The sequence below is a fragment of the Hypanus sabinus genome, chromosome 10, assembly GCF_030144855.1.
Source record: "Hypanus sabinus isolate sHypSab1 chromosome 10, sHypSab1.hap1, whole genome shotgun sequence".
NCBI lineage: Eukaryota > Metazoa > Chordata > Chondrichthyes > Myliobatiformes > Dasyatidae > Hypanus > Hypanus sabinus.
The window spans coordinates 100,745,679-100,771,879 of NC_082715.1; the positions used below are offsets into that span (position 1 = coordinate 100,745,679).

Consider the following 26,201-nt stretch of genomic DNA (forward strand, 5'->3'; position numbering starts at 1 on the left):
CACTTGAAGTACTGTGAACAGTTCTGGAACCTTATCTAAGAAAGGACGTGCTGGCACTGAAGAGGGTCCAGAGGAGGGTCACTAGAATGATCCCAGGAATTAAAGAGTTAATGCACGAGGAGCATTCGATGACTAGGGCCTGTAGTTGCTGAAGTTTATTAGAATAAGGGGACGGGGATCTCACTGAAACCTATCAAATATTGAAAGGCCTAAATGGAGCGGGTGGAGAGGATGTTTCCAAAGGTGGGGGAGTCTAAGACCGGAGGGCACAGCCTCAGAATACATGGACATCCCTTCAGGGTGGAGATAATTGTGTGGCTAGGTTAGCTCAAATGACATCTATAAGTTCACCAATGACACTACGTTTCTTTGCAGATTCTCAGATCCTGTACACGAGGTGTACAAAACCACAACCTTGCACTGCACACAACATCAATAAGACCAAAGAATTGATTGTGGAAGGAGAAGTCAAGGTAGCACAGCCCAGTCCCCATTGAGGGGTCAGCAATAGAAAAGGTGAGCAGCTTCCATTTCCTGTGTGTCAACATCTCTGAAGGTCTATTCTGGATCCAACATACTGATGCAATCACAAAATAGGTACACTAGTGGTTTTACTTCATTAGGAGTCTGAGGAGATTTGCTATTTCACCAAAAACTTCAGCAAGTTTCTACTGGCGAACCGTGCAGAGCATTCGTATCAGGTTGCATCCCTACGTAGTATGGAGGCTCCAATGTGTAGGATCAACAGAGAATGCAGAGATCAATGATGGGTGCCACCGTGAGCCAGACTCAGCCAGCTCAATCACGTGCACAAGCCTGCCCACCATTCAGGATATCTTCAAAAGACGATGCCTCAAAGTGACATCCATCATTAAGGACACTCTCTTCTGGGACATGCCCTCTTCTCATTAAGGATGATTAAGAAAGAAAGATCAACTCTATTTTTCACATGTACATTAAAACATAGTGAGATGTATCATTCTGTATCAAATCAACGAGAATTGTACTGGGGGCAGCCTGCAAGGGTTGCCAAACTTCCAGTGCCAGTATACTCTGCCCACAACTTACTAACATACCGTACATCTTTGGAACGTTGGAGGAAACCACAGCACCCAGAGAAAACTCATGTGTTCACAGCAATAACATACAGGTTCTTTACAGGCAGTGGCGGGAATCGAGCACCGATTGGTGATCGCTGGCGGTTAAAGCGATTGTGCTAATCATTATAGACTACTGCGCTGCCTCAGAATGCACATTCAAGAATTTCAGAAGAGCTTCTTGCCCTCCACCATCAGATTTCTGAATGGTCCATGAACAATACCTCACTACTCTTCTTTTGCATTATTTATTTACTTTTTATTGTAACTTACAGAAATTCTTTAATGTCTTGCACTGTCTGGCACAAAATAATCCATTTATAACATGTCAGAGATAATAAAACTGACTCTGAGTTCTCCATTCAACAGTCCCAAGGGTTCACTTACTGAATACATTCAACAGATTAAAGGAATCAAAAGTTTATGGGATTAGTACAGGTCAGTGGGTGGTAATAAATCAGCCAAGATCTTAATAAATACTGAGGGGGAAAATGGCTTCTAACTTAACTGAATCTCTGCCACACACAACCCTTCCATTTAACAATGTGCACAGAAGATCCATTAGGATGCTGCCTGGGATGTAAATTTAGTGGGCTCCATCTTGGGTACAAGCCAAAAAAGTATCCAGGACGTTTTTGAGAAGTGGTGTCTCAGAAAGGCAGCATCCATTATTAAGGATCTCTAGCACCCAGGGTATGCCCTTTTCTCATTGTTACCATCAGGTGGGAGGTACAGAAGCCTGAAGGCACACATTCAATGATTCAGGAATAGCTTCTTCCTCTCTGCCATTTGACTCCTAAATGGACATTGAACCTCACTTTTAAAATATACATTATTTCTGTTTTTGCACAATTTTTAATCTATTCAATATAAATATACTGTAATTTATTTAATTACTTTTCTTCTACATTATGAATTGCATTGAACTGCTGCTGCTAAGTTAACAGATTTCACAACACATGCCGGTGATAATAAACCTGAATCTGACTCTGGATGGAGCATTTCAGTGAGGAGGAGACACTAGGTCTGTTCCTCCCTGGAGCTGAGGAAGTTGAGGGGAGGGCCTGGTACAAGTGCATAAAATTATGAGGTAGGTGCAGAGATGGGAGAGATGGTAGGAAAGTTTTCCACAAGGAAAAAATGTACAGAACTGGAGTAGACAGGTTTATGATATTGAGAAAGAGGTTCAGAGTGGATCTGAGGAAGATGTTTCTGACTCAGAGGATGGTTGGAGTTTAGAATACAGTGCCTCAGGGCATAAAGACAGGAGAGCCTGTCACAACATCTAAGCATCTTAAGAAGATGGAGTAAGTGTTGGGAAATGGGAATGGCAAATACAGGGCTCAATAGTTGGCATGGATGTGGTGGGGCCAAAGGGCCTGTGCCTGTGTTTGATGACACCATGACTCTACAATATTTTTCTTGAAAAACTATTGGCATACTATTACCCTCAAGCTTCAGCAATAACACATATTTCTCTAGTTCATTACCAGAGTCACTTTCAATTAGTGGGGAGGGATTAGGGGTAAATAACAATTAAATGAAAGCTTATCCAACCAATAAAAACTTAAGACACTTTCTTCTGAACAGATGAATCTTGTGACAAAAATGATTGTCTGTGCTATGGCTAAAAGTGAATTCCCAGCCCATCCTTTTAACAAAATTTTAAAATGATAAACTGATTTGGATTCATGTTTCTGCTGACTTCAGGAGGGCACTGAGTGACCATTCCCCACTGAACATCGATTCTTATTTTCCTCAGTAGAGATTGTTAAGAGCACCAAGTTTCTTGGTGTTTACCTGGCGGAGAACCTCACCTGGTCCCTCAACACCAGCACCATAGCAAAGAAAACCCAGCAGTGTCTCTACTTTCTGTGAAGGCTGAGGAAAGTCCATCTTCCACACCCCCCCCCCCCCCTACCATCCTCACCACATTCTACAGGAGTTGTATTGACAGCATCCTGAGCAGCTGCATCACTACCTGGTTCAGAAATTGCACCATCTCGGATTGCAAGACCCTGCAGCGGACAGTCAGGTCAGCTGAGAAGATGATTTGGGTTTCTCTTCCCGCCATTATGGACATTTACACTACACGCTGCAGCCACAAAGCAAACAACATTATGAAGGACCCCATGCACCCCTCATACAAACTCTTCTCCCTCCTGTCATCTGGCAAAAGGCACCAAAGCATTCGGGTTCTCATGACCAGACTACGTAACAGTTTCTTCTCCTAAGCTAACAGACTCCTCAATACCCAGTACTCAATACTGACACCAACTTACCACCCTCTACTGTGCCTATTGTCTTGTTTATTATTTATTGTAATGCCTGCACTGTTTTCTGCACTTTATACAGTCCTGGGTAGGTCTGTAGTCTATTGTAGTTCTTTTTCTATGTTGTTTTCACATCGTTCAGTGTAGTTTTTGTACTGTTTCATGTAGCACCAATGTCTGAAAAACGTTTGTCTCATTTTTACTGTGTACTGTACCAGCAGTTATGGTCGAAATGACTATAAACTTGACTTGACTTGGTTTGGGTCAGAAACATTCTTATTTTCCAAATTTACTAAGTTAACAATTTGAAAGATATTGGATCTAAAACAATGAAAGTGCATTCCTGAGTAGAAAATCCATATGTATGCGTTACTCCATATAACCATATAACAATTACAGCACGGAAAGAGGCCGTCTTGGCCCTTCTAGTCCGTGCCGAACGCTTACTCTCACCTAGTCCCACCGAACTGCACTCAGCCCATAACCCTCCATTCCTTTCCTGTCAATATACCTATCCAATTTTTTTTGTTAAAATGACAAAATCGAACCTGCCTCTACCACTTCTACTGGAAGCTCATTCCACACAGCTACCACTCTCTGAGTAAAGAAGTTCCCCCTTGTGTTATCCCTAAACTTTTGCCCCTTAACTCTCAACTTATGTCCTCTTGTTTGAATCTCCCCTATTCTTAATGGAAAAAGCCTATCCACATCAACTCTATCTATCCCCATCATAATTTTTAAATACCTCTATCAAGTCCCCCCTCAACCTTCTACGCTCCAAAGAATAAAGACCTAGCTTGTTCAGCCTTTCTCTGTAATTTAGGTGCTGAAACCCAGGTAATATTCTAGTAAATCCTCTCTGTATTCTCTATTTTGCTGACACCTTTTCTATAATTCGGTGACCAGAACTGTACACAACTCTAACCAAATTCCCTGGTATGATAAGTTTAACATTACTTCCCAAAATTTATCCCACTGAACAGTTAAGTCGATTTAGCAGCTGATTACTTGTTGGGTAAGAATGTCGCACAGGGCTGGAGCAGGTGAGTATGATGTCATAGGGCAGGGTTAACATTTGAGTAGAGTTGCGCTAATAATCAGTGGTCTGTGCCTGCAGTTAAAAAAAAAATCATCTACCCTGAGACCACAGGTGAACCTGATATTTTGAGATCTGGTCACAGGATGCACATCTTTAGGAAGACAGAGAAACATTTCCGATGCTTCTGGCATACAAACATTGATCCAAGTCTTTTGGTCAAAAAGGTATTAAAAACGGTTTAGATATCTTGGCCTCCAAGAGCATCTATTAAAAAAAAAGCATACTCATACTCTGAGCCTGCTATGCTGAGGGATGGAAGGTAGACAGAGGTGTTAAAATTACCCCTCTTTTGCCCCTATGCCCCTTATACTTGGCCATCAGGGTTCTACACCCCATTTTCTACCCAGAAGTACAAGACATATCTACCCAATTTAAATACAATGAAATAGTACGTGGTTATCTCATTCTTGCTGATGGCACAATTATTAGTTGTTTCGCTCTAACCACAGGTTATCTGTTGTTGATTGTTTAATGGTGCACACTTCCCCATTATGTTCTTAATTGAGGAGGTGCAGTACCAACTTCTTGATGCACAACTCTACCTAGTTTTAAATGGTCTTTTTGGATGAGTTGAGCAGGTAAATGACCTTTGTGCATTTACAGGGGCACATCTGCATTAGGAATAAGAATGGTGGTAATACTACAATATTCTAATTCACCTCCAAACCTTATTTATGCTTGTTTACAATTTTATATATTCAACTTTTGGAGAAATGCTATAAAGATTGTTTTACATTGAAAACTATCACTAAGCTTATTGAAAATAATATTGCTCTTCTGTAAATCTATGCTCACATTTTTTACAATTTTACTTACGTCAAAAAGGTGCTGCAAGGGATTTGCTTTAAGCTTTTCTTCTGAACCAAACAACTGAAATCCTGCTCCAAGTAATCCTGAATCAATGAACAAAGAATTGAATTATTATTTTTTGAAAATACCACAATCACAGTGCAACACAACATAGTGAGCTGAACATGTCCCAATCACCTGTAATTTGGACCTTACATTCAAACAAACTAGATTGTAAGCAGCATGCATTATCAGAGTTTTATTAGTTGTGTTAGATACTTCACAATGAAAGCTGAATTGTTATCCATGACTTCGATCATGAGTTCAAGATTCAATATTGTTTAATGCCATTCCCAGTATACAAGTGTAAAGGAGAACAAAAGAATTGTACTCTGGATCCAATGCAGCACAAAAAAAAACACAGTAACATAAAGAACACAACAATTTTTTAAAAAACCTGTTGCTACTGTTACCAACACAAGATAAGGGACATTAGAAGAAATGTACATTTGCAACCCAAAGCTAATCATCATCCTACTTTAAGGAAAATGAGGGTATGGTAATGAAACAGAATTGCCCATCTCCTATTAGTATCACACAATTAATTCAAATACTGTACAAACTTGACTTTGAAGAGGTCAAACATGGGTTGAAATAAATACATAATCTTTTCCATACACATGGAACTTACCAAACTGCAAACCCCAGTCACCAAGGTAGTTGATCCTGATCACATCATTGCCTAAAGCCTGCTTTAGGTTGGCTATGAAGTTACCTAACAAAAATACCATATTCCAATTATACATCTAGTGCTGTTACATAATGAGATATTTAAAATTAATATTGAAATATTGTTTTTACAGCTGTTAATTGAAGATCAGATTTGAAGTATATAATTTCCCCTCCTCACCCATGAGGCAGAAAGCACACTTCTCCATAGCAGCCACATGACAGATTCTGGCATTGGTGTTACAAGGTTGAAGCTTCCAACCTTGCATTTAGGCTATGAATGCATCAGCTATGCTGACCTCTACAGCACTGTAAAGAGAATGCTATGCTGTCTAAGATTCTCATTGTATTCTGACTGATGCTTATCACTCAGTCAGCACCCAAAAGAAAAAAAAGAGAAAAAAACACAGCTTAATCTACTTCAGCGAAGATGAAGAGAAAACTTGCTGAACAGTTCAATTCAAAGGACTTACACATAAGAAATAAAAAGAAACTGAAAAATTAGGATGGCATCAGGCCAACATCCAAAGAGCTCCTAAACAGTTGTACACATCTGAAGGAAATCAGATTGTAAACTATGTTGGTGAGTATGACACTAAGAGCATTTTTTCCCCAAATCAAAGAAGTGTGGATGTTCAACATCTGAAATAAAAAATAAAAGATGCTGAACATCAGAAACCTCAAGATCTTTCTGTGTGTGTAAGATTTTATTCTCATTAACATATTTCAGCATTAGAGGTTTAAGGAGTTTATATTGCGTAGGTATAATCTGGAAGCCATCAGATGATCCAAAATGGAATTTAAATTTACATTTGGTTACAGTTTAGAATTGATGATTTAAGTGCTGGTACTTTTATTCAAAAAAGTAATTTTAGGGCATTCTTGTAATTCCATTATATTTGTTCAATAATTCAAGTTGTATGGGTCTTATATTTTCACCTTGTAATTATTTAACCAAGGATAGCAGTGTGGTGCAGCAGTTAAATTAGAGCCTGGTCTAACAATTCAGAAACCCAAATTGAAATCCTGTCAGGCAACAGTGAAAGTTAAATGCACTTAATATGCTGGGATCTAAAAACATGTTGTTAAATGATGTCACAAAACTAGAATTTGTGAAAATATACATCTGGCTTTCCAACACCCTCAGGAAGGGAATCTGCCACCCTTATCCTGTAATGCCCTATATGACAATGTGGTTGATTATTAAATATTCTCTGAAACAGCCTAGCAAGCCATTCATTTCAAGAATTTGCTAGAAATGGGTAATAAATGCTGGCCTTCCAAGTGTTGTCCAGATCCCAAAAAATTATTTTTTTAAAAAACCCAACGTTGATAGTTTAGATTAATTGCACTATTATTTGCAGCAGAGGACACAAAACGCTTACCTATAATCGTGGAACGCAAATGCCCTGCATGAAATTTTTTTGCAATATTTGGAGAACTATGTGGAATAAAAGGAGAAAAATTGTTACCATTGCTCAATCTTCCCTCCAAGGTTGGAAGACCTGTCGGAAACTATAGAAGATACACCACAGTTCAATGTGATATGCCACTTCCATAATTTTTATCCAGCCCATTTGTGACCAGAAGTTGTATGAGGTACAGAGAAAGATGGCTCTCATCATTAAAGGTCAATTACGTCAGTACTGGGGCACTGCGACAGGCGTTCATGTACAAATGATTCGTCAGTGACCTCACCTATGCCTTTGGGACTGACATATTGTGGTCTATAGATTCTCAGATTGTCAACTAGTTTGTACCTACATGCAGCAGGATCTGGATAACTACCAGGGAGTTGCACTGAAGTAGAAGGTAATATTTGTCGTATGTGATAGACAGAAAAAGACGATGAAAAAAAGAGACCAGCTATTCATCTCTCTATGAAATTCACTGGCAGCACTAGCACCAGATCCCACAGCATCAAAACTGTTGTTCACTATCGACACAAAGCCAAACTTGAGTAGTCAAGTGAACGTTAAGGCTACAGAAGCTGGTTATCCTTTAATGTATGGCTCACATCCTGACTCCTTGAAGTCTCTACACTAGACAAACAGACGTACTTTATTGATCCCGAGGGAAATTGGGTTTTGTTACAGTCGCACCAACCAAGAATAGTGTAGTGTAGTGTAGGGTTAGAAATTTGGATTAATGTACATCTGAATTTAAATGGCGAAAGCTGGACATTAGCCAAGTGAAAGTAATATGGTCTTTATATAGGTGATGTACTTTTATTAATTCTTTCTCCAACTTCCCTTTAATAAATTAAGACAACACTCTACATTTTGAACTAATTCACATTTTATTGACCCTCTCAGTTAATCAGGTCTTACAGTCCAAGCTTGTCTAGTCTGACATACAAATCATATGATTATTGGTATTGTTCTGAACTGCTTTTGTTGTACCTTCATAAGAAATCAGTATTGTTGGCAAAAACATCTTTCATAAAGCCAAATGAACATTGATGAAAGGACTTGAAACAATCAAAAAAAAAAAAATCGATCTTAAATAAAAATAAGAGTTTGACTGTAATTTATGTATTCTCTGCGGCAGACACTTACCTAAACTCCACTATAACTCGGCCACAGGGATAATCATGAAAGAGTTCACTCACTATTCCATATTTTGAACCCTTCTTAAAGACTTCTTGCAGAACAATCTGTTAAGTTTCAAAATAAACATGAAGGAACACTGTAATATAGAAACACAGTGCTTTATTTTCAATCAAGTGTGCCCAAAAATGCCCAATGATTATGCTTCCAATCACAGTGAAAGAACTTTAGAAAATAATACTTGGCCAACCTTCACCCACGGACTTACCTCAGCAAGTAAGATTCGGTTCACTTTGAAATTAATGCTTCCTTGCCCAACTGCTATCTCAGTAATCACATCATCACAAGTTAACTGAAACAAGACATTTAAAAATTTATTACCCAGCATTTATAACAAAATGACAAATGGTTAATGGGCATTAAACAAAAACCACACGTACCGGCATCTGCTTGTGTTTACCTTTGTACATTTAGTTTCACTGAATCCTTCTTCCCAAAAGGTTAGAACACAAGATGATCGAACATTAATTTCAGCCAGTAATAATGACAATGCTCAGAGAATCAGAAGTTTATAGTATAGTTGCAAACTATTTGCTCACCTTCTCAGCACTGGCCAAAAAATATTTCAAATTAATCCCACTTCTGAGTCCATTGCCCATTTGGTAATGATTCGTCAAGAGCTTATCCAGGTACTGTTTAAATATGAGGGGGAGGGATCTGTACCATCACCATTAAATGTGCTTAATTCTTTGTTTTCCTTGTTTAAGCAGACAGATTCTCAGCACCTCATTTTAATACCCACCCCCTCCCAATTCAAAAATGACGATCCTAGACTCGATGGCATCGCTTCATGTCAATGGACTGTTCACCCCAGCATCCTCAATTCTCCTTTGAACCTTCTCTTCCTTGCTCCTTTACCCATACCTTGATCAAAAGAGTATCCTAAATACCTCCACCACACAGCACTCCGAAGACCCCAAAAAGCACGTTATACAGTGTAAGTAAAAGCTTGTGAACCTTTTGCTTGGTTTTCTGCATTAATTACTCATAAAATGTTGTTTTACCTTCATCTAAGTCACAATAATAGACAGACACAAACTGCCTAAACTACTAACACACAAACAATTGTACTTTTCATGTCTTTATTGAACACATTGTTTAATCATTCACAGCCCAAACTGGAAAACGTATGTGAATCCTCGTATTTAATAACTGGTCAAGCCTCTTTTGGCGGCAATAACCACCATGAAACAATTCCTGTACCTGCTGATCAGACTTGCACAATGGTGAGGAGGAATTTTAGACCATTACTCCACACAAAGCTTTTTCAGTTTATCAGTATTTCTGGGATACCTTGCATGAACAGTCCTCTTCAGGTCACGCCACAGCATCTCAATTGGGTTAAGATCTGGACTCTGACTTGGCCATTCCAAAACGCAAATTTTCTTCATTTTAAACCATTCTGTTGTCGATTTACTCTTATATTTCAGATTATAGTCATGTTGCATCATACAACATTTATTAAGCTTCAGGTGACAGGCTGCTACCCTGCCATTCCTGTGAAAAATGACTTGATACAATTTTGAACTCACTGTTCCCTCGACAACTGCAAGCTGTCCAGGCCCTGAATCAACAAAGTAGCCACTAACCATGATGTTCCTTCCACCATGCTTCACAGTTAGGATGAGGTTTTGGTGTTGGTGTACGTGCCCTTTTTCCTCCAAACATAGTAGTGAGCATTTCCACCAAAAAGTTAAACTTTTGTCTCATCTGTTCACAGAACATTGTCCCAGAGCATTGTGGAACACCCAGGTGGTCTTTCACATAATTGAAACGTGCAGCAATTATTTTTGAGAGCAGTGGTTTCCTCTGTGGTGTCCTTCCATGAACACCATTCTTGTTCAGTGTTTTTCTTATAGTAGACACATGAACAGAGACTTCAGCAAGTTCTAGAGATTGCTGCAGGTCTTTTGCTCTTAATTGATAAACTCTTTGGTCTTTAGAAACACTTTTGTAGCCTTTTCGAGTTTCATGCATCTCCTTGATTGGAACACCTGACTCTAAATAGTTTTTGTGGAAGGCATTGCCCCAGCTGTTAACATTTTTTTCAACCGAGACTGTGATTGTTTAAATGGTGTATTCAGTACTTACAGGAAGTAGCACAATTGTTTTGTGTGTTATTAGTTTAGGCACTCTGTATTTGTCTATTACTGTGACTTAGATTTTATGAGTAATTAATGCAGAAAACCAGTTAATTGATAAAGGGTTTACAAACTTTTTCTTGCAACTGTACATAACCTGAAATCTTCATCAGTAGTACCTTCTCAGACAGTTCTTTTGCTTGATTCGGAGTAGTTGATCCCAATTTTAAAAAGCCATTTGCCAGCAGAGAGTTCACTGACACTCGGAAATCTAGAGTCTGTCTGAAAAACATTTGCAAGAATTTGAGCAACTTGCATATACATAAGCATTAAAAAGGAAACATTGGGGCCAAGGCAAGATGCCAAGGTCAAGGCTGGTGTGACCTCTGGAAAAGAAACAGGCAGTTTACCTCCTGCCAGCTTCAAATTGATCACCAAAAAAATAGAGAATTTGAGTCATAAGTAACTGAATTCTGAAACAGATTACATTGTTTCAAAACAAAATAATGAAGAAAATCAGATGGATGGAACAATGTGCAGAAAGGGACCAAAAAAAAAGAATTGAGAGATTATCAGATGTTATGATAACATTATGATATTAAGATCAGGACAGTTAAATATGGTGGCTATAATTAGAGTATGATTAATATGACACCAATTCAAATTTCCATTTCATCTCAAATAATAAGTTGACATCATGTACATAAGTATCTGATATTGAATTCATAACAACTACCATCTGCCCAATTCCCTTGAGTAGTGCATCACATGACATTGCAAAATATTGCAGAAAGCTCTCAATAGTCCACTAAACATATAGAGAGCATCCAATAATGTTTAATATCTTACTGGACATTCACTGTCTGGTTGGGAATGGATAAGAAATGAGTGAGAGTGTGGTATTTGTAAGGGAGGTTACCAGAGCTACACAAATCTGGGAAGTAATATATTACTGGGCCCACTACTTCTCAATGACATAAATGATCTGGACTCAAAGCTCAATTCAAAGGAGACAAATTTTCAGATATCAAAGCAGGGAAAACAGTGAAAAGGATACAACCAGTTCAGAAATTACAGAGAGAAAAACAAAGCATTGACAAAATAACAGCAGATAAAATGCAACATTTACAAAATGCACACGAGCAAAATTCAGGTTGTGAATGGTTGTAACCAACAAAACTAATGGTTCTCTGAAGTTTCAATAGGGCTAACACTTACACACATCTGACTGTTGGAATGCCACACTTTATGCCAACGATACTGATGGACTACTAGCTAATTTGATTTAATAGCAAAATCATGTAATAGTAAGGGAAAACAAAATCAAAATTAACAATTGTCTGGGAGGATTTTCCTTGAAGACTAGAACCTTTTCCCAGATGAGATGTTTATTTTTGTTGATGTTCCAGAGAACCTCTTTCTACTTAAGTTACAAAGTACATGAAGACAACTGAAGCAAAATAAGGTTCTACTTAACAATTATTTTAATTCCTAAAGGATTCAGCATCTTTATTATCCAAGTCACTTTATCTTTTTACACATTACGAGCAACTTTCAATCTGCTACACGAAAAAATGTCAGTTTCACAGAATAGAACCTCTTTATAATGCAAATGGTCTTGATGAAGAGACTTTGACCAGAAACTTCAACTTGGTCTTTTCCATCAGTTGTGGCCTGAACTACTCAATATTTCCAATATTTTGTGCTTTTATTTTAGACTTCCAGCATGTGTGATCTTTAATTTAATTTATGTCTTCCCTTTTGGCTTTGAATATTCCTGAACTCATCTACCATCTTGACTACTCTTTATAATTTCAATTATATTCATGAAAAATGATAGAGGATGTTTTCTACACAATTCCAGTAAATTGGAAGGTGAACCTAGTTATTTATAACAGTTATGCTCACCTAGTCAGGGAACATTGGCAGCTTGACTACATGATACAGAAGTAGTGAAAAGATTATTCTAAACAAGGTTGCAAACCACATTGTAGTATCTAGACATGCCCAGTTTTCTTTCCAAATTCCAGTGAGGAAAAATGTATTGTTGTCCACAGGGAAAGAATCAGACTGCAGATTCAAATGTGTTCATATTTGGTGAAAAAGAGTTAAATTTATCTGCTTATTCAGAGACTCCGAGTATGCCTTGGACTGAGAAATATACAATATGCTAATACAATCCTACCGCATTTGTTCCTGGTAATCAGCAAGGTCAAATCAAATCAATGAGACAGCTTGTGTAATCACAGTCCCTCCTGTTCTAAAATCAAACTTTACGAAATAAAATACATTCAGTATTTTTTCATCAGGGCCTCATTGGAAAGATCAGCAGTGACTAGATTAAAGACCAGTTTGTTTCTATTTGCCCTTAAGGTGGTGAGGAGTCACCTTCTTGAACTGCTGCAGACCTTCCAGTAAAGGTAACCTTACCAGGCTGTTGCGCATGCAGTTCTAGAATTTGGAACCAGTGACAATGAAGCATAGAAAAATATCTGCAAATTGAAATGGTGTGTGATTTGGAGGGTCACCAGCAGCCGATGGCTTTTTTTATATGCCTGGCAACTAAGTCCTTTTTGATGGTACAGGTTGTGGGTTTTGTGAGGTGCTGGCAGAATAGCCTGGGTGAGGAACAACAGTGCATTTTGCATATGATACCTACTGAAGCACCTAACTAAAACCCATATCCACTTCATCAATGTGTTTCCAGAATCAGAATCAGGTTTAATATCATTGATTTATGTTGTGAAATCTGTTGTTTTGGGGCAGTAGTGCACTTCCTTGAAGAATTCAATCAGTAGACATGAAATGCCCCTCAGAAAGCCAGAATGACTATCCCTAATAAGACTAGACTTCTCCAAATGATCACAGATTCTGTCTCTAAGAAACTTCTCATACCTGGGTAAACTTTTGCATGTTGTCGGTTCTATGCTGGAACTGCTTAACCAGAGGCACAGCTACTTCTGAAGGACATTACTTCTGCACTATAGATGGGGTGTTGTCCAATCCCATATCCTTTGCTGCCTTCAATGCCCTCAACTGCTTCTTAATATCTTGAAGAATGATATCAAGAAGACCTTCCCCCTCCCAGTCAGATAAAATAGTTTGAGCAGTTTACTTCCTGTATAGCATAGAACAAAATCTGTACTGCAAAAAAATTTAAAAACATAGGAATAGCTAATACATAAAGTTATAGAAAATCGAAGTATCATGCTTGACCAGCTGAGTGTTTCCATTTTCTTTTCTAACTGAAATATTATAGAGTCTGACATAATGATTCATGCTCTTAACTTCTGGCTCAAACCCTAGCTCCAGGTACGGACATGATCCTCACTCTAGACCCAGCCTCCAGATGTAACACCCATTCATGTTGTAAACCCCCAGGCGTCACTACTATGATCACGGTTCTGGTCGCACACCCAATGATACTTGGCTGACTTCAGGTATATGTAGATCTAAGGATAGCAAGCCAACAAATAACGAGTCTCTATTCCATCACATCTGGTTTCCTCCCAAAGATCTGCAGGTCGGTAAGTTAACTGGCTGCAATTTTCCCAATACAGTGAGCAGCAGAATATGGGGAAAATTATAAAGGATTAATGTGGGATTATCATAAACTGATGCTCGATGGACTATGGGCTGAAGGCTGTTTTTCATCTCCATATTTCTAAGCGCCAACACTTAAATGGTCAGTAACATAACACCCCAAGTACTACACAGAAGCATCAGACAAAATTTGATACCCAACCTTTAAAGGGCTAGTCCAATCACTCCATCGTTCACAGGGATAATCTGAGAGGTACATGTTAAGAAGCAGCTTATGAGAAGGGAGAGGTAAAAATGGACTTAAGACGGGGATTGCATGATGGAGCAAATACAAAACTCGGAGCACGCGAAAAAGGTTGTAACAGGAGGAGCACAGCAGAGTCCCAGTTCCCAGAATTTAGTTGTATCCTTGGCTGACTGATTAGTTCCATCTCCACAACATGACCCAACTCTACAGCTGGACAGAGATTACAATTGGTCAAGAAGTTTATTTCTACAGATAATGAGATGATAACATAGGAAAATAGGTAAGGTCAGATGGTGCACAGATAAACATAAATGCTGGAAAATACAGGTCAATAAATAATGAATGTTTGCAAATGATACACGCATTTGTGGGAATAACATGTACATCCATTTGTATACCTTTATACTTACATACAAAATATGGGTTACAATTACATTGCCACTAGGCTGTGAACTTATTCTTTCCAGATTGCAATTGCTTGAGGTTCTAATATATTTTAAAATATGTAACTGTTATAATTACTGTTTTTTGGAGACTGGAACTGCTGACACCACTGGAATAAGCTTCTCTGTTGCTACCCCCAGAACTCTGGAAAGCTAAAAATAAAACAATATTTAGAAAAAGAGATTGCATGCTAGAGTTTCTGAAAAAAATAATAATTTTAATTTAAAGCAGAACACACCAGTTCAAACAAATTGCTAATCTTTACAAACTGTGTAACATCCATTTACAAGCAGAAATAAACACCTAAAACCAGTAGGGATAATTGAAATAGAAGGTAAAGTAATATCAGTGAAACTTTGCTTACAACCATTTAAAACTCAAGGTTCAGCACTACCCTGTGATTATTCTGAGGCAACCTCTTTCGAAACCAATCGAACATTGAAAAGTCAAGATACAGTGCACATGCAGGGGATGTTTCCTATAGACTCGGCTGGGGGGGTGGGGGAGCAGCTTCAGAATAGAAGGACATCCCTCTGGAATAGAGATGAAGAGGAATTTCTTTAGCCATAGGGTAGTGAACTTGGGGAATTCATTGGCACAAGACAGCCGTAGAGACCAGGTCATTGGGTACATTTACAAAGAACAATACAGCACAGTACAGGCTATTCAGCCCACAATGTTGTGCCGACCCTTAAACCCTGCCTCCCATATAACCCTCCGCCTTAAATTCCTCCATATACCTGTCCAGTAATCTCTTACACTTCACTAGTGTATCTGCCTCCACCACTGACTCAGGAAGTGCATCCCACGCACCAACCACTCTTTGAGTGAAAAACCTTCCTCTAATATCCCCCTTGAACTTCCCTCCCCTTACCTTAAAGCCATGTCCTCTTGTACTGAGCAGTGGCACCCTGGGGAAGAGGCGCTGGCTATCCACTCTAACTATTCCTCTAATATCTTGTATACCTCTATCATGTCTCCTCTCATCCTCCTCCTCTCCAGAGAGTAAAGCCCTAGCTCCCTTAATCTCTGATCATAATGCATACTCTCTAAACCAGGCAGCATCCTGGTAAATCTCTTCTGTACCCTTTCCAATGCTTCCACATCCTTCTTAATAGTGAGGTGACCAGAACTGGACACAGTACTCCAAGTGTGGCCTAACCAGAGTTTTATAGAGCTGCACCATTACCCCGCAACTCTTAAACCCTATCTCTCGACTTATGAAAGCTAACACTCCATAAGCTTTCTTAACTACCCTATCTACCTGTGAGGCAACTTTCAGGGATCTGTGGACATGTACCCCCAGATCCCTCTGCTCCTCCACACTCCCAAGTATCCTGCCACTTACTGTGTACTCTGCCTTGGAGTTTGTCCTTCCAAAGTGTACCACCTCACACTTCTCCGGGTTGAACTCCATCTGCCACTTCTCAGCCCACTTCTGCATCCTATCAATGTCTCCCTGCAATCTTTGACAATCCTCAACACTATCCACAACACCTCCAACCTTTGTGTCATCTGCAAACTTGCCAACCCACCTTTCTACCCCAGCATCCAGGTCATTAATAAAAATCACAAAAAGTAGAGGTCCTAGAACCGATCCTTGTGGGACACCACGAGTCACAACCCTCCAATCCGAATATACTCCCTCCACCATGACCCTCTGCTTTCTGCAGGCAAGCCAATTCTGAATCCACCTGGCCAAACATCCCTGGATCCCATGCCTTCTGACTTTCTGAATAAGCCTACCGTGTACAACCTTAAAAAAATGCCTTACTAAAATCCATGTAGATCACATCCACTGCACTACCCTCATCTATATGCCTGGTCACCTCCTTAAAGAACTCTATCAGGCTTGTTAGACACGATCTGCCCTTCACAAAGCTATGCTGACTGTCCCTGATCAGACCATGATTCTCTAAATGCCCTTAGATTCTATCTCTAAGAATCTTTTCCAACAGCTTTTCCACCATAGACGCAAGGCTCACTGGTCTATAATTACCCGGACTATCCCTACTACCGTTTTTGGACAAGGGGACAACATTCGCCTCCCTCCAATCCTCTGGTACCACTCTTGTGGACAACGAGGACATAAAGATCCTAGCCAGAGGCTCAGCAATCTCGTCCCTCACCTCGTGGAGCAGCCTGAGGAATATTCCATTGGGCCCTGGGGACTTATACGTCCTAATGTATTTTAACAACTCCAACACCTCCTCTCCCTTAATATCAACATGCTCCAGAACATCAACCTCACTCATATTGTCCTCACCATCACCAAGTTCCCTCTCATTGATGAATACCGAAGAGAAGTATTCATTGAGGACCTCACTCACTTCCACAGCTTCCAGGCACATCTTCCCACCTTTATCTCTAACCGGCCCTATCTTCACTCCTGTCAACCTTTTGTTCTTCACATAATTGAAGAATGCCTTGGGGTTTTCCTTTACCCTACTCGCCAAGGCCTTCGCATGCCCCCTTCTTGCTCTCCTCAGCCCCTTCTTAAGCTCCTTTCTTGTTACCCTATATTCCTCATTAGACTCATCTAATTCTTGCTTCCTAAACCCCACGTATGCTGCCTTCTTCCATCTGACTAGATTCTCCACCTCACTTGTCACTCATGGTTCCTGCACCCTACCATTCTTTATCTTCCTCACCGGGACAAATTTATCCCTAACATCCTTTAAGAGCTCCCTAAACATCGACCACATGTCCATAGTACATTTCCCTGCAAAAACATCATCCCAATTCACACCCGCAAGTTCTAGCCTTATAGCCTCATAACTTGTCCGTCCCCTATTAAAAATTTTCCTGTCCTCTCTGTTTCTATGATAATGTTAAAGGCCAGATTAAAGTGGAGATAGATAGGTTCTTGATTAGTAAGGGCATCAAAGGCTACAGGGAAAAAGCAGGGTAATGTGATTGAGAGGGACAATAGATCAGCCATGATGGAATGACAGAACAGACTTAATGGGCCAAATGGCCTACCTGTTCTTATGTCTCATGGTCTGAATTTATTTTCAAATCAATCTTATGCTTAGTGTCTATCGGTGCAGAAATTGATAACGTAGAGTTCATACAAGTCAAATGAAATCATCGGCATTTCAGAATTACTGTGACTTCTGAAAATACATGGCTACCCGCAGTCTGCAATTCCAAATATTTTGTATTGAAGGTTCATTTGGTTTATTGCATCGCACATCATAGTTCTAGTATATGTTGTATTAAGCTTCATCCCAAATTGACTGGATTTTGGTATAGGGTTCAATGTTTGACTCCCCACCCTGTTTCAACAATGATATGGCATCTTCTGCATTTACTTAATGAAGCAGAAATGGCCATAATTGAATCACATTCCAATATCATTTGCAATTGCTCAACAGCCTTGAACTATAGATTCTGTGATTCCAGTGTTAAAAAGCAGTGGATCTCCTGATTTCTCTATCCCAGAAGCTCATCTCACTCAGTCTATGAGCATGCAAAAGAGAAGTTGATTGATTCCTGGAAATGAAGAGGATGAGAGCAGGACAAAACTTGGGCAGGAAAAGGTAAATAAAATTGAAAAAAGTGAAGACAAATGTAATTCCTTCATCGGATAATTTATAATGGGAAAAACAGAAATGCTAGGATAGTCAAACATACATTTTTATTTGATCTTCATGGAAGAGAACCCAAGTAACTTTCCAAAAATGCTAGGGAACTGAGAGTTTAAGGAAAAAGAGATTAGTGTTTGTTAAAAACTAGTAGTGTACTGAAGAAATTAATGGAACTGAGAGCTGATAAGTTCTTAAAGCTTTAAAATCGACATCCTAGATTACCAAAGAAGACTGCCATGGAAATAGTACCATTGATTGCCAAAATTCTATAGATTATCAAAAAATCCTTGCAGACGGAAGGATGGCAGATATACTCACTATTTGAGAAAGAAAACCGGATCAGCTAATTTAACATCAGTGGCAGGAGAATCGCTGCAGTACATTAGTGGGGTATCATAGCTAATGCTTGTTTTCCAACATTTATCAAATTAATATACACATTAGCAATTATCTGGATGAGGAAACTAGATGTAATGTTCATAACATTACCGACATACAAATCTAGATGGATTTACAAGGAGGATGCAAAGTGGCTTTAAAGCCATTTAAACAAAATGACTCACTGGCAATGTGAAGATATCCATGGAGAAACAAAAACAGAAAGCCAGAGTATTAAACAGTGTCAGTTTGGAAAATGATATTTAAAAAGGCCCTGGGTGTCATTTCTTGTACACAAGTAAGCAAAAAAGATGTAGCTGCAGCAAGCAATTAAGTAAATGATTTGTTGACCTTCATTGCAAGAGGTTTCAAACAAATGCATACATATATAAATACACAAACAAGCAAATAAAAATTTAGAACAAGTTTAAAAGAACAATCTTAATGGGCTAGAACAAGCTCAGAAGGGATCTATTTGAAATTTAAATAAATTTGATAAGGTTCAATAGACTGGAAGCAGGAAAAACATTCCTAATGAATGTGTGTCTAGAAATTCACAACCTCAGGAGTAAGTCACTTAGGGCTAAGATGAGGAGAGGTAGTGCACCTGTGGGATGCTCGCTCACAATGAGCAGTGCAGGTCATGTGACTGAATACACAAAAAGTAAGCAGACAAAAGTAGAGCAAGATGATTTAAGGGGCACTCCCTGAAGCACCTACCTGTACTGCTATGGACCTTCGAAAAGACAGGCCATGGCATATACATATAAAATCTGTTCAGGATTATGAGGTGTTTGAGGAATATAGGATTAAGACACAAGATCAGCCACGATCTCAATGAATGGCAGAGCAGGCTCAAGGGACCAAAAGGCCGACTCCCACTCCTATCTTCGATGTTTCTTTGTAAATGTTGTTTAAGATTAATCAGCCATGATTGTGATGAGAGGTGTGTCAGACAATGATTTGAATGGCCCACTTCTGCTCATAAATTGTCCTTTGTTCTTATGACAAAACCAGCAGGAAAAGTATTTTTGTTTTGTTAAACTTTAGGTCCAATTAAAACAATTATTTTGGAATGCAAAACCCTAAACTATTTGATTCCTCGCAATTGAATGGTGACAGTTATTATTTCTCAATTCCCCAGTTATTAATAAATGATGTTGCAAATCTTAATCAATATATTAAACTTTAACGTGAAAGGGATCTACATCTGGAGAATGCAGTTTAATTATTTTCTATATTTAATTGGTATTTAACATTCTTGCTCATATTTTTCTGCATACTGCATTAGAATCATCACCATCAACAACACAAGAAGCAACTAGCCAGTTAAATTCGATTCACTGTAAACTGGCTTTAGTCATCTTTGACAAAGTTGGTAATATTTACAGCACGGTATCCAGCCAGACCCTCGGCAGCTGACAGAAGGTCACATTCCCTGATGCGCTTACCTGTACTGCTATGGACCTTCGGAAAAGACAAGCCATGGCATCATTTGACCGTACTTTATGCAATCTGTCCTAACAGTATCACTGCTGGAGTCTGCAAACTCACATATGTCCGCAATACCCAGCACCCGCATGAAACTCGCAGCCCACCTTCTGACCTCCCACCTCTGACCCAATGCACATCCAGCCAATCGTGGTGCCGGTACCGCTTTGCCGCAGTTGCGGAGGTAGCGTGTTTCTGATAGGTGGCTGAGCCGCGCCGGGGTGTCCTGATTGGTGGGAGAGGACTGGCGCGAGAGGCAGAGCATGGCGACCTCCTCGGTGTCGAAGGTAAGGGCTCGAAGCTGCAGCGAGAAAGTTATGGAGGGCGCAGTCGGAGTGAAGTTGTTTGCTGTTCCAGAGTGCATCAGTCCAGGGGACTGTTCAGATTTGCGGCTGTGCACTGCAACTTTTCACTGGGAGCTTGGCTCGCCGAGGATTGTTCGCTACCTAAATAATCGGGCACTGCAATGAAGTCGAACTTAGATTGACCACTCCAACTTCAGCTGTTTTATACTGGAGCCAGTGAGCTTCCAATATGTTTTATGAACTTCAAGGATAACACTAGTAGGGTGGAATCGCATACGTAACATCACAGTAGCGTTTTGCATTACCGATTTTTGAGATCTCGACATTACGAATGTCATCAACTACAGTGTTCGAAATGAATTATATATATCTTCGGCATTTCAAATACTTCATAGCCACTTCCTGCAGGAAACTTCCAATGCAAGACTCTATAAATAAGAAATTGAATTTCCAGTGAGTTAATAGGATGGTAGTACGGTGGTCAAGACAGATTTAGGTGACGTGGCCTACATTCACAAAAGCTATAAGGGGGATGTGATAGAAACCTTTAAAATTCCAAAATAATTAGATAGTTTAGGTCACACGCAGAGTTTGGATTTAAAACTAAAATTAGGGGAAAAAATCGTCCTACCAATTTAAATATATTCAACAACTCTATGAAGACAGATGGTAGAGTCCAAGTGCTGAATAGATTGAGCTGAAAGATCATTTCTATCTTTATGTGTTTTAAAGTTTAAATGTCAGTTTTTAAAAAATAAAAATATTGGTTAGGATGCCCCAAGTACTCTACTGTTCTTGTTCAAATCGTACAGTGGTATATTTTGCAAATTGGAAAAGGTATTTGGGTTTAAATTAGTACTGTAGTCCCACTCAACTTCAGCCAAACCAGCATTTCATCAATACTGCAGAAAAATGACAATGTAACTGGTGTGCCCAATGCCACAAAGTAAGAAATAGTAAGACTTGAGGGCAGGACTTGCAGGGAAATGTTGAATAGGTTAGGACTTTATTCCCTTGTGCATAGGAGAATGAGGGGACATTTGATACCAGTATACAAAACTGTGTGGATATAGATGAGGTAAATACAAGCAGGCTTTTTTTTTCTCCACTGAGGTTGGGTGAGATTAGAACTAGGAGTCATCAGTTAAGGATGAAATATTTGAGGGGAACATGAGGGGGAACTCGAGTGGTGAGACTGGAACGAGCTGTCTGTGGAAGTGGTGGATGCAGGTTTGATTTTAAGACTTAAGAGAAATTAGGATAGGTTCATAGATAAGGAGGGTATGGAAAGCAATGGTCTGGATGGAACTAGGCAGAATAATAGATTGGCATAGACCGAAGGTCTTTTTCTGTCCTGTAGTGTTCTCTGACTATAAATGTGAAAAGAAATGAGTTTTGAACAGGGCGACTTTCTCTCATCATAGTTGAAATGCTCTGGAACTGTGAATCCTTGCTGAGCAACTCACTCCTTGTAATAGAAGGGAAGTCATTAATGAAGCAGTTGAATGTGGTTAGTAAAAAGACATTTTCCTTGCCCATCACTATCTTGATTAATTCTGATGTGAGGAGACTGCCATCTGACAACCACAGACATATCCCTTTACAGCATATACAATTCAGAAGACCGGAGGGATTTTGATGTGTTGGGTTGTTTTTTTTTGCGCTGGATTGGTTATTAGTTTGATACTGAGGGGAAATATTCTTGCATTGTCTCTTAGCTGAATGCATCTGTTTGGGCCAGGGTAGCTGTATGTTTCATTTATTCTCATTGAACTCGAACCAGGGGTGAGGTTTTGAAGAACATGATTGAAGGCATGTTGAGCTATTGTGCAATTTCATTGCTGCCTCTCTGAGTGCATTAATGAGAGGATGAAACAATCACCACACAAGTCCAACACACCAGCTACATCTATTGTAGTTATGCTCATGTTTGTTTTTTTAAATCTTCATTGTACCTGCTTCTATGAGCATAATATCAGTGGACCTGCTTTGTTTAATTAATTTTAGTGATGGTAGCTGTTAGATTTGTAGTTATATGGTTCAGTTTCCCTTTGGTGTTGACTAAGCTGATTCAGAGCGATTGGCAGAAAGGTATTATAATTGGAAGGAGGAGAAAAGTTTTCAGTGGCCAGCTTGAAAAACTAAAGTCTTTAAATGTTGGAAATTTGAGAGATAAGATTATTAGGGGATTGAGTATTTGGTTGGGTTGTTATGTTGCAGTTGTATAAGATGTTGGTGAGGCTGTAGATGGAGTACTGTGTACAGTTTTGGTTGCCCTACTAGAGAAAAGATATGATTGATCTGGAGAGAGCACAGAGAAGATTTACGTGGATGGTGCCAGGACTAGAAGGCTGAGTTAAGGGGAGAAGTTGGCCAAGCTATGTGTTATTTCATGGAACCTAGGTGAAAGAGGGGACAACCTTATAGATGAGAAGGCATAGGTAATCTTGATGATAGCAGTTTTTCTCCGCCGGCTAGGTGGTTCTAGAGACATAGGTTTTGGTGAGAATGGAAAGATTTCAGTGGGACCTGGGGGCAACATTTTTCCCCACACAGGATGGTGAGTATACGGAAGAAAGCTGTCAGAGGAATTGGATGAGGCAGGCACGCTAGTATCAAGTAAGAAGCCCTTGGATAAGTACATGGGTAGAGATTGAGGGATGTGGGCTGTATGCAGGAAATTGCGACTAGCTGTGTGGGTACTGTGGCCAGTATAGACTGTGGGCCGAAGGGCCTATACTTCTGTGTTGCTCTGTGAGTCTGAATATTTGCAGGATTTTCTGTGTCGGGAGAAACAAGGGTAAATGCATCAAGTTTGAAACACAGCACACCATCCAAGCCCTAGACTCCCATAGTTAATTTAAGTTTGCCTCTTACCACCCTGTTCCCAGAAGGACTTTATTTTATTCTCAGTTTCTCCAGCTCCATTACATGTTCTGATGGTGACATTTTCCTTACCAGTACTACTTTGAGATTTTTATTCTTTTATCATAGCTTCCACTCTATTGAATGTTTCATTTCTTACACTGTTACCCTCACCCCTTTCCATCCATCCAAGGTAAGATGGCTTTGCTCTTATTTTTGACTTTTGGCCGATCAACCTCCACATTCAATGAATCAATCATCCCGTGAAATTTTCTGTACCTTCATTGTGCTGCCACCACCAGACAAATCCACCCCCTCCTTCAAGGGACCATTCCCACATCAACTACCTGATTGACTATCTTCATCAATGCCCACTCCCATTGTTCTGGTGCCTTCTGTGCCACTGTTGGAGAAGCAACTCCTGTCTTTGTAGATTTTATGGCAAGATGGTGCCAGTGACCAACAGTAATATCTTACAGATAGCTTGCAAAATTATTAAGTACTCTTAAATATACTTCTGAACTGTAATGGATTGTAGCCTGTGTAATCTCCCTTTTATTAATGTATTTTTGAGCTGACTGAACAATCTGGCATTTTTTCGATCCGGGGGATTTGTGTGGAGTGCTGCTACAGCCATCATTGGGGATGTATGCTGTGTCGATTCTTAATGGTGGAACCCAAACATGTGGTTGGCTTCATTACTCTGCTCTGATTAAAGCTTTGGGCAAGATTAAAATTGAAGAGACTGGAAAACGAATGGGTGTGGCATTTGCCTGCGTTTGACTGCTCTCCCCCTCTCTCCCTCTCTCACTGCCAGCAGAAGGTGAGGGAGTCCTGGGTCCCAAGCTGCAAAGTTTGATCACCACACCGGCTCATGGCTGTGAGCTCACTCTGATGTTTAATGTCCTCAGTGCTCTACTATTTGATTCAGGCTGTCTGGCATGGAACTGGATCTTTGGCTGTGGCCTGCAGCCATAACACAGCGCTGAACTGACTAGCTTGGTAGCTGTGATTGCGGCTATTGATTTCTGGACTGGCTTCACTCGCCCTAGTGGCTTGTGGCTGTGGACTCACTTATGGGGATGCTGTGGTTTGATTAATGTTCTCAGTGTTAATTTGCTTTTTGTTGTTCGCGTGATCTCGTGTGTTTGATGGTCTTGTGTAGGGTTTCTTTGTTTTGTGGCTGCCTGCAAGCTTGTATACAGTATACATCAAGATTCAAATGCTCCTTTCAGGTCAGGCAGTAATTCACTTGTCCTGCGTTTTGGTGTATGTTTTTGATGTTTTGTGATTGTAATGATGATGAATCATAGCATTTACAGCACTGAAATGGGCCTTTGGTTCAGATGGTGTATGCTTGCAAAGGTGCCTGTCTAATCTTGTCCCATTTGTTGGCATTTGGCTTGTATCTCTCTGAGCCTTTACACTCCGTGTATGTCTAATGTCTTTTAAATGTTGTTAATACACCAGCCTCAACCACATCCTCTGGTAGCTCTTCTATATGCAGACCATTCTCTGAGTGAAAAGTTGCCCCTCGGGTTCTTATTAAATCTCTGCCCTCTTACTTTTACTTCCTGATTCCTAAAAGACTGTGTGCATATGCCCTATCTATTTCCTCTGATGGTTTTATACTCAATAAAATCACTCCTCATTCTCCTATACACCATTGAATAAACTCCTAGCCTGTTCAACCCAGTATAGAACTTAGTCCTTCATGTGTTGGCAACATCCTTGAATAAAACTGAATGTTCCAAGCACAGACATCTTGCTAACAGCAAACTGTTCTGCACTCTTTCAAAAAAAAAGTAAGACTGAAGCTGCAGATTTCTTAACTATCTTTCTTTTTTTCATGCAGGGTTGCTTTGTTTTCAAACCAAAAGATTCCAGAAAGAGAAAAATATCTGTTACAGGTTGGTAGCAAGAATTTGGTTAAAAGGAAATTGAATGCAGTTTAAGTGTACAATATTTGAGAAATGTCATAATAAAATGCACAATCTTTTTTCACTGTTAGATAACATTTGGTTTTGGTCACCTGTTCCTATACATGTTCATATCAGTAAGTTTTGTTCAGGTTTTCTTCATCATTTAACTTAAAACAACCATTCAAATTAAATGGAAAATTTGACATTGAGGCTAGGGTGTGTACTGCACTACGTATCAATATTCACTATCACTCCATTGAAACTAGGAGCAGCTTCTGTATTTCTTCCACACATTTAGTTTTTTAGTTCAATTTTTGAACTTGTCAATGTTAGCACCTCTGTCTCTGCATTGTTTCGAGGCCCTACCCATTTGAACTTAAGATTTTACTCTGTAAAGTATATTATGCTTTATTGCAAGATTTCTAAAGGAATGTTAAATCATTGATACTGGATAAAAAATATATTTAAAAGGTATGAGTATAAAATCTGTAATGTTTGAAAATCTTACTTAAAATATTTCAATTGCCTGCAAATTTTAATCTTAATGTGTATAGTCTAACTTGTTAACATTTTGCAGCATCGTGCATTTTGGTTCTGGGATTATTGTCTCTAAGAATCTGATGGACTGTTAGGCCAGCTTGACAACGTCACTGTTGCTAGATTGTAGAGGACCCATATTCAGATACCAGGCAGCAAATGTCTGAGCAAAAAGGGTAAATTCATTTCACAGAGATTGTCA

The 26,201-nt window shown here is 39.5% G+C and overlaps 2 protein-coding genes across 4 annotated transcripts in view; one reads left to right on the forward strand and one right to left on the reverse strand.

The window, feature by feature from the left end:
• Nucleotides 1–20,484, reverse strand: part of rars2 (arginyl-tRNA synthetase 2, mitochondrial) — a 55,670-nt gene extending 35,186 nt beyond the window's left edge. For both annotated transcript variants that reach the window (XM_059982392.1, XM_059982393.1), the window contains exons 1-8: nucleotides 20,331–20,484; nucleotides 14,990–15,063; nucleotides 10,857–10,959; nucleotides 8,805–8,888; nucleotides 8,546–8,643; nucleotides 7,373–7,428; nucleotides 5,950–6,033; nucleotides 5,286–5,362 (exon numbers count right to left, since the gene is read on the reverse strand). In XM_059982392.1, coding sequence (XP_059838375.1) covers nucleotides 5,286–5,362; nucleotides 5,950–6,033; nucleotides 7,373–7,428; nucleotides 8,546–8,643; nucleotides 8,805–8,888; nucleotides 10,857–10,959; nucleotides 14,990–15,063; nucleotides 20,331–20,366 — 612 coding nt within the window. In that variant the 5' untranslated portion in view covers nucleotides 20,367–20,484. The remainder of the gene's footprint in view (nucleotides 1–5,285; nucleotides 5,363–5,949; nucleotides 6,034–7,372; nucleotides 7,429–8,545; nucleotides 8,644–8,804; nucleotides 8,889–10,856; nucleotides 10,960–14,989; nucleotides 15,064–20,330) is intronic.
• A 127-nt stretch (nucleotides 20,485–20,611) lies between these two features.
• orc3 (origin recognition complex, subunit 3) overlaps nucleotides 20,612–26,201 on the forward strand; it is a 68,232-nt gene continuing 62,642 nt past the window's right edge. The window contains exons 1-2 of one of the 2 annotated variants that reach the window (XM_059982395.1): nucleotides 20,612–20,657; nucleotides 25,396–25,450. In XM_059982395.1, the coding sequence (XP_059838378.1) occupies nucleotides 20,634–20,657; nucleotides 25,396–25,450 (79 nt within the window). In that variant the 5' untranslated portion in view covers nucleotides 20,612–20,633. The remainder of the gene's footprint in view (nucleotides 20,658–25,395; nucleotides 25,451–26,201) is intronic. The other variant, XM_059982396.1, reaches the window with a different exon arrangement.